Raw genomic sequence first — 14,016 nt, 5'->3', positions numbered from 1 at the left:
AGCCCTACAGTTATAGCATGAAATAATATTTAAACCTATAACATTTTACATAGATAACATTTAAACATAACATTTTTATCTCACAATACTCAATTTTTTTCTCTCACAATTGCTTAAATCTCCCAATTTGGACTTTATAACTCGCAATTGCGAGTTTATATCACAAAAAACACAGACAAAATAAGTTTATATGCCACATTTCTGATTTTTATTCTCAAAATTGTTAGATATAAACTTGGAATTTGAGTTATACACTCAAAGTTACCTTTTATATTCTTTTATTCTGTGGCTTCAATAGACTGCTACTGCAGAACTGTAATTTTCTGCCACCAGGTAGGCTTCGCCCTCAAAAATGTTATCACTGTAAATACCTAAATGGTCTATTATCAGATGTCAGACACATTTTAGGCATTGTTTTGTTCTTGGAGAGGAAGTGGATCTTTTAAATCCATGCGTTCTTTAAAGCATTTACTAAAAAATGATTAAAGAGTCATTTGTAACTAGTAAAAAGTGGTTAAAAAAGGCTTTTTGCTCTTGCATATCTCTAGACATGATCATAATCCTCTTGAATTTTCCAGATTTCCATTTGTCTGTATGGTTAAAGCAGACAGCAATGTTTTTTTAGGAAGACATTTGAAGTGCTGGGATCTGTAAAAGCCAGATCTCGGTCTGCATTACAATTTACAGTTCTGGACTGAACTACATATTTTTTTCAGTTTGTGCAGACACCCTCGGAAGGAAATCAAAACCACAGAATTGAGACAAACATAAATATAGACTGTTTTTGGTCAGTGTTTGGCTTTGTTTTGACACATTTATCCACTATAACTTCTCTGACCATAGTCTCATGTAGCCAGATTTGAGTACATCATAAAGGGTTTACCACATTGCAGATTATTCTTGTGAAGAACTGCCTTTTTAGACAGAAAGAGTCTGTCTGACAAATGACCAAACACAATTTTTTGTTGTTTTTACAACATTTAGAGATGGGTTTATCCAAAATGGTTGATACCACAATAATCTACCAGCATGGAAAATCTCATATAAAATATGGCGCAGCATCACTCGGCAACTAGCGGTATAGAAAACACAGACATTTGACACCCCTGACTGTAGCAAATTTCATAAAAGCCAATCAATCAGTTTGAAACTTTTTTTTTAGGTAATGCCTGCCAGTTTTATGTGAAATATACACCATACATTGAGTGAACAAACTGTAGGCTGTCTGTGGGTGAGCCAGCTGATTATAGTATGATACATGGAAATGTGCTGATGTGCCTATAACTGATATAAGGACATGAAGCAATTGCTACATGCTTTCCGCGAAGACAATGAAATGCATCAATTTAGGTAATGTCTCTGGTCTCCTCACACAGCACCCTCAGATTCAGAAGAAATCACAGTACATCAAGTATCTGTGCTGTGACGATGTCAGAACACTGCATCAGTGGGTTAACGGAATACGCATTGCCAAGGTAATATTTTGTTTTGGTGTATAATGTATATAATGTAATATGTATGTATAGTATGTGTATAATGCTAGGTTTGATCTGATTTCTAATGCAGTATGGGAAGCAGCTGTATGTGAACTACCAGGAAGCTATGAGACGCACAGAAGCTGCTCATGATTGGTCCTCCCTGTCCAGTTCCAGTATCAAGTCTGGTTCCAGCTCCTCCAGTCTACCAGGTCAGATCAGTAGTGCACCAGCAGAAATATTTATTGGGTTTCTATGTTTGTGTCTTAACTCGACTTTTGATTCACTTATTATTTTATGCCTACAGAATCTCAATCCAACCACTCCAGCCAATCAGACAGTGGCGTGTCAGAGACTACATCCTCTGGTCATGTGCGCTCTCAGAGTGTTGTCAGCTCTATCTTCTCTGAGGCCTGGAAGAGAGGCAATCAGGCAGATGAACCCAAGGTGACCATTGACGAACTTTATTTTAAATCTTTACTTGCTCTGCTTCGTTCCACTTCTGTTTCTTCATCATGGTGCCATTGTTATGTATCCTAATCCATTTGAAAAAATCTGTTGCTTGCAATATTATACAGTATGTAAGATATAAGGGACAAGAGGTCATGATGCATTGTGAATTCAGTCATGGCTGAAGGGCATTGTTAGGAACGACACAAAGTATGTTAGTTTGTATATATAGTCACGATAAAAACCTGAAAGAACATAAACACGTACACCAAACAAAAGGTTTGTTTGGTTTGATGGTGTCAGTGTTTTAATTATAGTTCCTATTTACTCCGATTTAATTAAAATGATGTCAGTGGAATTTGTTAAATTAGGATATGACATCACATTGTCAGCTACTTTCAAGTGTCAAATTTAATTACTCAGAGGATGAGGGCAATCTGAGTCGCAATAAAGACCCTTTGCGTGATTGTGGGACACCGAACTCATGTCGCACTGTCCCCAGTTATATTACTTGTTAATTGGTCCCCTCTCTGTTTGTCTACCCAGGATGAGAATGTCAAGTCTGGAAAGGCTATACACTGGTGGGGATTGAGGTTAGGAGTGTGGTAAAACCTCACACTCTAGCCCTTTATATGTTATATAATCCTCACATGTGAACCTCTAAAGAAACTAACCACTGATATGATGTGTGTGGCGGGCGGTTCATCTTAGTTGTTTTTGTGAATTTTGGGTAATTGGGGACTGGTGTGAGACACCTTTAGTAATAGTTTGTGTTAACTCTTAACAGACAGTGCACTGGTGTTGTATTTTGAATAACCTGTTACTTAATGATTGGAGTGTTTTGGTTTGGTGTGTGTTATCAATGGGAGATATTCTCAGAGAAGGTAAGCACAACAGGAAACAGGATAACTCCTGTTTTGTGATGCACACACTGAATTGCTGTCGTCATAATTGGCGATTTTATGAATGAGCTCTACATCTCAATGAACTGATTTTGTAAGAACAAAAGTGTCTGAGTTTGGAAGACCAGATCTCAATACTAACAGTTCTTGGTTCCTCCTATAAGACTTTATAACATTTCCCATAACATTCCATGTCATTTAAATCTTTTAATTGCACTGTCTGCTGAATATCTTCTTGCACACTACTAATACATACGTAACTTTCAAAAATGTAAAATCAATGTCAAAAAAATCTCATTCATACTCCTGTTCTAATTGAATGATTTTTGTCATATCCACAGATGAGAATGGATGGCCCACCAACACACCCTGCTAGAGCCTCTTACCCTCTACAGCTTCCCCAGTCTATCCAGTCTCGTAGCAGCTACAGCGGTGTGTCCCCAGTGTCCCCTACCTCGCCCCCATCTCCACCACCGCCGCCTCCACCACCTCCCCCGCTCCCCAACCCCACGCACCACTCCACTCCGATTAAGTTCACTAAATACAGCACCCTTGCTAGGCTGCAAAACATCTCCCAGGCTCCAAATCATTACAAACAGACCCCCTTATTGGTAGTACAGCAGCAAACTACTCCCCCAACGCCACCCCCACAGTGTCTCAAACCTGTTATGAATAATTTGGCAGAAACTGCCAGCAGTCCTCCTCCGCCCCCACCACCACCACCTCCTCCAGAGATGCCAGTGCCAGGGTCAGCCATGGCGGTGTTGAAGCACGCCCCTCTCAGCCCCCACTATGCTCCCCCTCCACCTCCAGAGGATGACCAGCTGCCACCGCCATCTCACCTACACAGTAATGGTTACTTGCCTCCACCACCACCCCCAGAACAGTTAAAATACCCACCTCCCCTCAGCACCAATGGGCTCCAGCAGTTCTTAGCTCAGAAGTTCCCTAATATGGCCTATGAATTCTCATCTGTCCAGCAAGATGAAGAGCCTCCACCACCACCTCCAGTGTGTTTCTCTCCACCACCTCAGCTGTCAGGTCCACCTGCCCCACCTAAAACCTTCACTGGTGGGTTTCCACCCCAGACAGCTCCAAAACCTGGCATTGGCATTTCCCCCGTTTCCCCTGTGCCCCCTTCTCTGTCTCCAACTCCTCAGGCCACCATGAAGAAACAGCAGAGCCTGTCCAGTGGTCACAGTCCCAATCAACCTCCACCGACACTTCCCAAACAATATAGCCTTTCTTCCAAAGCTCCATCTGTATCTGCCCCCATCTCTCCCACCCAATCGCTGGTAAAGCAGATTGTAAACCAGTTCCCTGACACTATTGATGGATCCAAATGTCCCATATCTCCTCCTGTGGTAAAAACCAAACCAAAATGGCAGCCAGGAGGGCAGGCTCAACCACAATCTCCTGAATTTCCTCCACCTCCACCAGAGAGCACCCTTGAATTCCCTCCACCTCCTGCTCCAAGCCCACCTCCTGCCCCACAGTCTTCTGGCAAGGTGGGATCACCAATCAAGAAGTCCCCATCAACATCATCAAATTCTTCTACTGGTTCAGCAGGGAAGAAGCCTCCTCCGACCCCACAGCGCAACTCCAGCATGAAGTCCACTTCTTCGGTTGAGTACCAGGAGTCCAAGAAAGTGGAGGATCTGGTCAGCATGTTTGCCCAAACTAATCAAGCCCCACCCAGTTCCTTTTCAACTCCATCCTCTACGACAGGATCACCTTCCAAGGACTCTTTTGCAGGACCTCGGGCACCACCAAAACCAGGCAAGATTAACTTGGCTAATCTGCCTCTGGCTCTCCAGGGGAAGCAAGGTCAATATCTCCAGTCCAGCTCAGACTTCCCCTCTCCTCCTCCGGAGTGTGAATTTCCCCCTCCGCCGCCAGACTCGGAACTCCTGCCTCCTCCACCTCTCCCAACAGAACTGCACACTGGGGCTCCCAAAGTAGCCGTGGTAAACCCTCAACCCCAACACTCCTCCAGCTCCACATCCTCATGGAAGCAGAGCTCCTTGAAGAAAGCACTGCCTCCAACTATGCACCGCCGCAGCAGTGGCCCCCCTGAGCCACTTGCCCTTTCTCCACCTCCTCAACAGATGCCTCTGTCCTCTTTTAACTCTCAGATCCCACCAACTTCCCCCAAGGCCAATCTGTCCATCCAGCCCAACTTTCTGGAAGACCTCAACAGAACTCTCAAAAGGAAGTCCATGACTCGACATGGCTCCCTCACCTCCTCACGAATCTCAGCCAAGCTGGAGCCAGTAGCCACCATGGACGATATGGCCCTTCCGCCCCCTCCTCCAGAGCTGCTGCTGGGACAGCAGAAAAAGGGCGGATACATGAGCGCCAACATCTCAGGCTATGCAACATTACGGCGGGGTCCTCCGCCGGCTCCACCCAAACGGGACCAAAACACTAAACTGACAAGCGAGTGGTAGATGGGACATGTGCCGAGTACGGATATGCTACTCTCCTTTTCCACTCTGTTTATCTTCAACGGCTGAAACATTTGCATTAAAATAATACTCATTTTAACCCCAGATTATAACCACAGTATGAAAAAGCCAAACCATCTATAACATAAGCTTCTCTGCGTGTTTGTGCCGCTTTGCTATTAAGTGTAGCAGATATACAAAAATTCCGAGAAAAAGAGACTGACGTTGTTATTATAGGTACTGCATGGACACTGCTGTGAGGAAAGGGGATAATGTATATGTATATGAAAATATATATGTGGAACTCTGGGGTGGGAGGGAACTTGTACTTTTTTTATATGAAATTATTTAATACCTGAAATATATTCTTATTTTAAAGTTTAGTTTTGAAACCCTTGACTATAAACGTTAAACGTGAATAGAAAATCAGGGTTGTTGAACCGATGCTTGTGTGTGTGCGTGCGCGCATTTTGTCTGAGTGATTTGGTTGATCCACTCTCAGAAAAACAGTGAGGGCCTGGTAATAATGCCGCCCTTGCTTGTCATTAGTTGTGCAAATCCTGATGTGGGAATTGCACTTGTGTAGCATACATTCTAAATGAAGTATTCTACTAAATTTTCCACGTTTAATTTAAATGGTTTTGAACCTTCCACTAAAATGTCAAGAAAGAAAAAAACAACTATCATTGTTATTGATAAATCTGTTATGTTGTGTCGCTGTGGACCCTTACTTTTCTTGAAGATGTCCAAATGTTAGACAAGGATGAAAATGAGCCTGTTACCACTTGAGTACATCTTGAGCTTTGAGTAACTGGTCTGTGTGTGGAATCGGATGTGCTGTCTGTTTATATTGGTTACACTGCTATCTATCTGTACATACAGCTGCAGTTCCTGACTTTATCAATGTGCGTTAGCTCTGCATGGGTGAAACACACAGTAGGAAGTGATGTTGTTCTCCTTATTTTGACCTCTGTCTACACACAGTGCTGTATTAAAGTGTCACATATCTGGAACATCTATCTCTCATGTCACAGAAATGTCAAAATGTACTGACATTAATTTAGCATGCATGCTTCCATTGTATGGTTTGCCTAAGATTGCACACTTTGTTGGGTTTTAGGATCATAGCCACAAAATAAAAGGTGTCATGTCAAGTTTGCTTGACTTACAATGCAAAAAGAATTCACTGTGTGCCTACTCTCATTGTCATCCATCTAGCAAACTTGAATGCGTAGGTTGAGGAAAATATGCACCTGTTGGTTTTGCGTCTCCAAAAAAATCCTTCTGTTTTGAAAGGCTGAGCAATGAAATATAGGATCAGATACATTTCTCTTTACAGACAGGAGTACAGAGCTAATGCTGTTTCTTAAAGTCAGGAACCTTTAGTAAAATAAATGGGGAAGTAAATGTCTGTTACATTTAAACTGAACAATATAAATGTGTAAATCACACCGAATGTTGTCCAAGTTCTTGTTATTTTGATGGGACTTTATCATACAATTAAAAGTTTATTATGGTAAATCCTCTGATTTACAATGAATAACAATGATATGGACAATAAACTCTTTATAATGCATGTATACAGTTTTAAAATATACACTTAAGTGTTGCATAAGTTTATGTGAGTGATTAAACTGTAAAAGAATGTTTCTCAAGAGATTACAGCTATACCACAGCAATTAACCACTAAGCATTTCATTTCATAACCGATAGTTCATGAGTTTACCACAGAAATGTACACAGAGAAATAATTGCTTAATTTGAAGCATCAACTGGGGGTCTGTCTGTTTTAATCACGTTATATGAAATCAAAGCAGTAATCTGGAACAGTCCAACTCTCCTTGACATAGAATTATTCCTGGAGAGAAAAAGCCCAGTGGAGTCTGTCCTGTGCCCCGGATGATGACCTCTTCACTGCTGGACTCTGAGCTGGACCCAAGTGCAGCTGTATCAGCAATACAACTGATGCCCAGAGGAGCTACAGACATGCTGCCAACACGCACAAGACTCGAACACGATTCCTGAGACTTGAAACGGAGAAGAAAAGGTGAGAAATGCCTTAGTACGATATTAGTGAATGGTATGCCTGACCTGTAACAGGGAGCGAGTAAAGAGAGTGGTCTTACCGCAAAACGTCCACGTTTGAAAAGGCAACTATCCATGTATGATCTCCTGGCGAATTTCAGACAGACTGTCTCCTTTATTCCGAAATCAAGCAGGATATCATACGTATTGTCACGTACCAGTGTGATCTTCGACGACAAAGATCAAAAGAGTCTCATTTGGACCATTAATGTTTGATTACACAGCTGTCAACACTTTAAACACTCTTTATCATTAACTCATTAGCAAACATTATTAGACTAATTTTTAATATATTTTAGCATTATATAAATCACTTGAAACATCTCTGCAGTAGCTTTCACATAAATTATAATGACTTTCTAATTATTTATTTAGTCATAACACATTAAACGCTTTGAATTTGTGCATTAAATGCCTGACATGCAAACTAAAAATAGAAAGTACTCGTCTAGAAATTGTAAGAAGTGACAAACTCAGACAGTGGGCTACATTTTTAACATAAAGTTGGAGTTTTTAAATTGACTGAGATAGCCTACGCCTTGCCAGATGTGTAAAATAATGAATAAATAAATAAAGAATGATGGAGCTTATTGATGTCAATAAGAACTGTTGTTGAGTGTGCAAAGAAAAGTGTGTGTCGATTGTTTACACTTTTGTATCTCATGGATTTGGAATCTCACAAGGGTGAATGAAAAATGACAGAATGGTCGTTTTTGTTCGCATTATTCTTTTAGTGAGTATTAAACGAATAGTTCACTCCAAAATTAAAATTCTGTCATAATTTAGCCTATTCATGTCGTTCTAAACTTGTATGACAGTGTCAATTCCCATTGACTTCCATTTTATGGACTACACAATGGAAGTCAATGGGAACCCAAACTGTTTAGTAACCAACATTCTTCAAAATATAAATTTTTTATGTTCCACAGAAGAAAGAAAAATGTGGGTGAGTAAATTCTGACAATTTTATGTGCACTACCGGTGGCTTTGTTGACTTGAATTCTATTCATATAACCACTAGATGGCGGTAGGCTACTATGTGAAACTGCTTGACCACTTTGACTGAGAGGATTCCTGAGGCTGCAAATTACACATAAATATACTCTTCTTTTCTTTCTTTCTTTAAAAATAAAAGTGTATATTATTACCTGTTGGACCACTCTGCTAGTTGGCCTTTGCAGGTTGAAACTGCTGGACTGCCTGTTCACTTCATCAACAGAAACCTTCAATGCCAGGTCAGCCAGAGGACTGAAGTTATATCTTAACACAAACTGTCCTGTTTATAAAAGTAAATTATGACACTCCATCATAACGTTCACTAATGCAATCTGTTTGTTAATGACATATGTACTCTAATCTACTGTTCAAACATTTGTGGTTGGTACGATTTTTAAATATTTTTGAAAGACGACGAAGGCTGCATTTATTTAATAAAAACAGAAATCAGTAAAAACATTACAGACAAGCAAAATATTATTACAATTTAAACAATTATTTCTATTTGAATGTATTTTAAAATTCAGTTTATTCCTGTGATGGAAAAACTTAATTTCCAACATTACTCTGGTCTTCAGTGTCACATGATCCTCCAGAAGTCATTATGATATGCTGATTTGCTGCTCAAGAAACATTTATTATCAATGTTGAAAACAGTTGTGCTGCTTAATATTTTAGAGGAAATCATGATATTTCAGGATTTTTTGATAAATAGAACAGTATTTATTCCAAATAGAAATCTTTTGTAACAATGTCTTTTTGTGACTTTTGATAAATTATTCATTTTTCTTCAAAAAAGGGTACTAACCATAAACTTTTGAACAGTAGTGTACATTGCAAATATCAAAATATCTGTATATTTTCAAGACATTACTTTTCGAATGTGCAACAATAATCTGTTAATGACTTCTTAAAGCTATTATAAAGTGTTGCTAAACAAGAGATCATGACTACGTGTATTATAAGCATTTACAGTGATTCTGTATTCATATCCTCATCTTATAACCCGATTAAATCATGAATGTTTTCCTACCTGAGACACAGCAACACTGAAAGAAGAACAGAAGAATGAAGGTTGATGTCATTTTTTTTCTCTCTATTTCTCTATTCCTTTGGTAAGTCACTACTGCTGTTCTTTCTATGTGAATATATTTCCCTTCACTGCAGTGTTCAGTAAACAATCTTCCAGAGATGTGATGTTACAAGCCCTGCCTTGGATTTAACCACAAATGAAATGCTTTTGCACTTTTAATTAAGCTCTTCATAGTACCTGAGGACATTGTGGTTTACTGTGTGGTAGATGATTATTTCACAATGTCTGTAATATGATCTACGTGTCAGTAAATAAGAGGGTTTTAGGGAGCTTGTGCACCTTGATTGTGTATCAGGCATGTGTATAGGTGCTTCACAGAGGCTTCTCACTGCAGAGCCATTAGGTGTGCTTGACATGAAGCAGCGCTGCCAGACCAAAAGTGTCACGAGAGCCGTGTGCTTCAAGTCGGGCACACCTACTGGTTGTCCAGCTCCCCATCTCTGGACCCAATGGGTGGAGCTTAACCTAATTAGTTTTAGGGATAGGGTTAGGGTGTGGCTGGACCTTCAAGCTCCACCCATTACGTCCAGAGAAGGCAAGTACACCTGGCTGAGGCCTGCAGAACGGGGCAGGGTGAACCTGAACCTGAATGCGTATTGGGTTTCTTTTTTAAATGTGTCTGCGTTGTATAATGAAGTTAAATAACCAGTGTATGTATGTTTCAGGTTGCCAAAGTGACAGTGCCACAAGGCTGCTGTTATCGTTAATAAAGTTAATATCCTTTCTTGATAAGTCTTATGCTCTTGACAGCGTAAGTGCGCCCTTGATAAGAAAGCTGACCAGTGGCCCTTAGTCGTGGCTGGGTTTATTACAATATGTAAACAGTTAATTTTATGTAAATAAAAGACAAGTAGCCTAAGACATTTTGTGCTTGCATAAACCAGGCTTTATGCATGAGACGCTGCAAAAGACATGAGTGCAATTCATTTAAGGAGAATGCAATAAAGTTTCCAAAAAATATTGACTCACCTGCACTCTTTGCACTTCACATTATTGTCATATACATCAAAGTACCAAAAATTGTGGTATTACAGTGGTGTTTTGGACATGATTCTCTGATCGTCTTTCATAGGCTACATGATTAGAAATGTGTCCGTTGTCGGTGTATAGGACATAGTACATGTTAATAATTCATAATAATGTAAGTGTAACGAAGGCGGGACTCAGAGTAAGATCCAAATGCAGCTTTATTAAAAGGTGAGCGTGGTCGTACAGGCAGGGGTCAGATAACAGCAAACAGGTACAGCAAGGAACAGGCAGAATCGTAGTCAGGAACAAGCAGAGGGTCAGGGCTGGCAGATATCAATCACAGGTCAGTATACAAAGCAAAGTTCAGGACAGGCGGCACAGGATCGTAGATGGGAAACAGACAGGCAGACAAGATATAAACGCTTGGAAATGTATCACAGGGAAAACAAGACCTAGCAGTGCGGTGATGTGTGTAAGAGTCTTTTATAGTCCTGGTAATGAGCTGCAGCTGGGTGTGGTGATTAGTGATTAGTGTTAAGTGTGTGCAGGTGAGTGGCAGAGAGGATGATGGGAGATGTAGTCTGGGAACTGACAGGAACAGACGGTGATCATGACATAACGCCCCCCTCCCGGAAGGCGCGTCCTCGCGGCGTAAAAGGAACAGCTAGGGAGGGAGGGTGGGTGCATTGGAGACCTGCATGCAGACAGGAACGGGGTCCCCAATGCAGGTCCAGGAACTCGGGCAGCCACGGCGGGTCAGGAGCCTCGGGCAGCCACGGCGGGTCAGGAGCCTCGGGCAGCCACGGCGAGTCCGGAGTGTCAGCAGGCCACGGGGGATCAGGTGGCTTGGGTAACCTCGGCAGGTCAGGTGACTTGAGCAACCACGGCAGGTCAGGCGGGTCAGATGGCTCGAGCAGCCCCAGCAGGTCAGGTGGTCTGGGTAACCACGGTAGGTCAGGTGGTTTGGGTAACCACGGCAGGTCAGGTGGTCTGGGTAACCACGGCAGGTCAGGTGGTCTGGGTAACCACGGCAGGTCAGGTGGTCTGGGTAACCACGGCAGGTCAGGGTCTGTAAACGGCCCTAATTGTTCAAAGGCCAATGACGGCAGTGGCCGGGCTGGGTCCCCACCCACAAGCTCCCCACCCCTGGGTATACTGCCCCCCCCCAAAAAGTTCTTGGGGATTTCAACAGGGTCCATAATAGGTTCGTGGACAGAAGGCCTGGATGGCACCAGCAGGGCAGAACGCTTGGGCGGCGGCGGCAGGGCTGACCAAGGGTGCTCAGTGGCCATATCAGGGAGAGCGGACAGCTCGGTGACGGCCTCCGTGGCCGTATCAGGGAGAGCGGGCAGCTCGGTGACGGCCTCCGTGGCCGTATCAGGGAGAGCGGGCAGCTCGGTGACGGCCTCCGTGGCCGTATCAGGGAGAGCGGGCAGCTCGGTGACGGCCTCCGTGGCCGTATCAGGGAGAGCGGGCAGCTCGGTGACGGCCTCCATGGCCGTATCAGGGAGAGCAGACAGCTCTGGGACGGCAGCGGGCTCGGGCTGCTCCGGGGCTGCAGCGGGCTCGGGCTGCTCCGGGGCTGCAGCGGGCTCGGGCTGCTCCGGGGCTGCAGCGGGCTCGGGCTGCTCCGGGGCTGCAGCGGGCTCGGGCTGCTCCGGGGCTGCAGCGGGCTCGGGCTGCTCCGGGGCTGCAGCGGGCTCGGGCTGCTCCGGGGCTGCAGCGGGCTCGTAGACTGCTCCTACGTCAATAGAGCTCGAGTTCCTCAACGCACGCAGGACAGCCAAGACATAAAAAGTGAGCACAGCCCTCTGGGCCAAGACAGGACAGACCAGGAGAGCAGGCTGTGCTGGAGCGGACTCACTGGCTGGAGCGGACTCACTGGCTGGAGCGGACTCACTGGCTGGAGCGGACTCACTGGCTGGAGCGGGTTCTGGAGCGGACTCAATGGCTGGAACAACCCCTGCATCCTTGAGCATCGCAGGGGCGGCCATCTTGCCCGTGGGCACTGGCAAGGCAGCCATCTTGTCCATCGCGTCCAGGGCGCTTGAGTTCATAGCAACCGGCAAACTTGAGAGCGTTGCAAGAGTTGAACGTGAGAGCGTGGCAACCGGCGAATTTGAGTGCGTGGCAACCGGCGAATTTGAGTGCGTGGCAACCGGCGAATTTGAGTGCGTGGCAACCGGCGAATTTGAGTGCGTGGCAACCGGCGAATTTGAGTGCGTTGCAACCGGCAGGCTTGAGTGCGTTGCCACCGGCAGGCTTGAATGCAAAGCGGCCGGCGTGGGTTTTGGAATTCCAGCCGCTCGTGCTGTAGTCAGCGGTGGATCAGCCACACTGGAACGCAACCCTCTCCGCTCCCTGACTGATCTAGAGACGTGACGTGTCTCTGGGCGATCAGCGGAGACGTGACGTGTCTCTGGGCGATCAGCGGAGACGTGACGTTGCTCTGGGCGATCAGCGGAGACGTGACGTTGCTCTGGGCGATCAGCGGAGACGTGACGTGGCTCTGGGCGATCAGCGGAGACGTGACGTGGCTCTGGGCGATCAGCGGAGACGTGACTTGGCTCTGGGCGATCAGCGGAGACGTGACTTGGCTCTGGGCGATCAGCGGAGACGTGACTTGGCTCTGGGCGATCAGCGGAGACGTGACTTGGCTCTGGGCGATCAGCGGAGACGTGACGTGGCTCTGGGCGATCAGCGGAGACGTGACGTGGCTCTGGGCGATCAGCGGAGACGTGACGTGGCTCTGGGCAATCAGCGGAGACGTGACGTGGCTCTGGGCGATCAACGAAGGCGTGACTTGTTGTTGCGGCCGCCATTTTGTGCGTGTTCTCGGGCATGGCAGCCATTACAGGATTCACCGTGGTGTCGGAATCCTCCGCGACACCCACAGTGAAAGTTGAACCAACTGCGAGCAGGGCAAAGTCCAGGAATTCCATGAACGATCCTCGGGGACCATGGGTGAGTAAATTGTTCTTTAGTGGTTCGTTTAATCCATAAACAAAGAAGTCAATAAGGGCACAGTCCGGCAGATCAGAAAAATGAGCAATGTCCAGGAATCTCTGAATATGTGCCTCCAGGGTGCAGTTACCTTGACGAAGGCTGACAAGGTGCATTGCAGGATCCATGCTGGGACTAGGACGCCCAACAAAGCTGCTGAATCTTGGTGTGGCTAGGTCTTCTGTAACGAAGGCGGGACTCAGAGTAAGATCCAAATGCAGCTTTATTAAAAGGTGAGCGTGGTCGTACAGGCAGGGGTCAGATAACAGCAAACAGGTACAGCAAGGAACAGGCAGAATCGTAGTCAGGAACAAGCAGAGGGTCAGGGCTGGCAGATATCAATCACAGGTCAGTATACAAAGCAAAGTTCAGGACAGGCGGCACAGGATCGTAGATGGGAAACAGACAGGCAGACAAGATATAAACGCTTGGAAATGTATCACAGGGAAAACAAGACCTAGCAGTGCGGTGATGTGTGTAAGAGTCTTTTATAGTCCTGGTAATGAGCTGCAGCTGGGTGTGGTGATTAGTGATTAGTGTTAAGTGTGTGCAGGTGAGTGGCAGAGAGGATGATGGGAGATGTAGTCTGGGAACTG

At 44.8% G+C, this 14,016-nt stretch overlaps 2 protein-coding genes across 7 annotated transcripts in view; one reads left to right on the top strand and one right to left on the bottom strand.

Moving 5' to 3' along the window:
• Positions 1–6,730, top strand: part of raph1a (Ras association (RalGDS/AF-6) and pleckstrin homology domains 1a) — a 93,157-nt gene extending 86,427 nt beyond the window's left edge. For 5 of the 6 annotated variants that reach the window (XM_048193315.1, XM_048193310.1, XM_048193311.1 and 2 more), the window contains 4 exons: positions 1,377–1,475; positions 1,567–1,687; positions 1,783–1,922; positions 3,169–6,730. In XM_048193315.1, the coding sequence (XP_048049272.1) occupies positions 1,377–1,475; positions 1,567–1,687; positions 1,783–1,922; positions 3,169–5,277 (2,469 nt within the window). In that variant the 3' untranslated portion in view covers positions 5,278–6,730. The other variant, XM_048193316.1, reaches the window with a different exon arrangement.
• A 24-nt stretch (positions 6,731–6,754) lies between these two features.
• LOC125270094 (secreted phosphoprotein 24) lies at positions 6,755–9,998 on the bottom strand. The gene is made up of 4 exons (XM_048193331.1): positions 9,389–9,998; positions 8,508–8,635; positions 7,401–7,526; positions 6,755–7,301 (listed from the first exon to the last, which is right to left on the bottom strand). The coding sequence occupies exons 1-4, from the start codon at positions 9,438–9,440 to the stop codon at positions 7,083–7,085; spliced, it is 525 nt and encodes a 174-aa protein (XP_048049288.1). The 5' UTR covers positions 9,441–9,998; the 3' UTR covers positions 6,755–7,082.
• Positions 9,999–14,016: the final 4,018 nt, after the last annotated feature.

This window comes from Megalobrama amblycephala, linkage group LG6 (genome assembly GCF_018812025.1).
Source record: "Megalobrama amblycephala isolate DHTTF-2021 linkage group LG6, ASM1881202v1, whole genome shotgun sequence".
NCBI classification, from domain to species: domain Eukaryota; kingdom Metazoa; phylum Chordata; class Actinopteri; order Cypriniformes; family Xenocyprididae; genus Megalobrama; species Megalobrama amblycephala.
The sequence above is the reverse complement of the archived record's forward strand: the minus strand, read 5'-3'. Positions and strand labels throughout refer to the sequence as shown.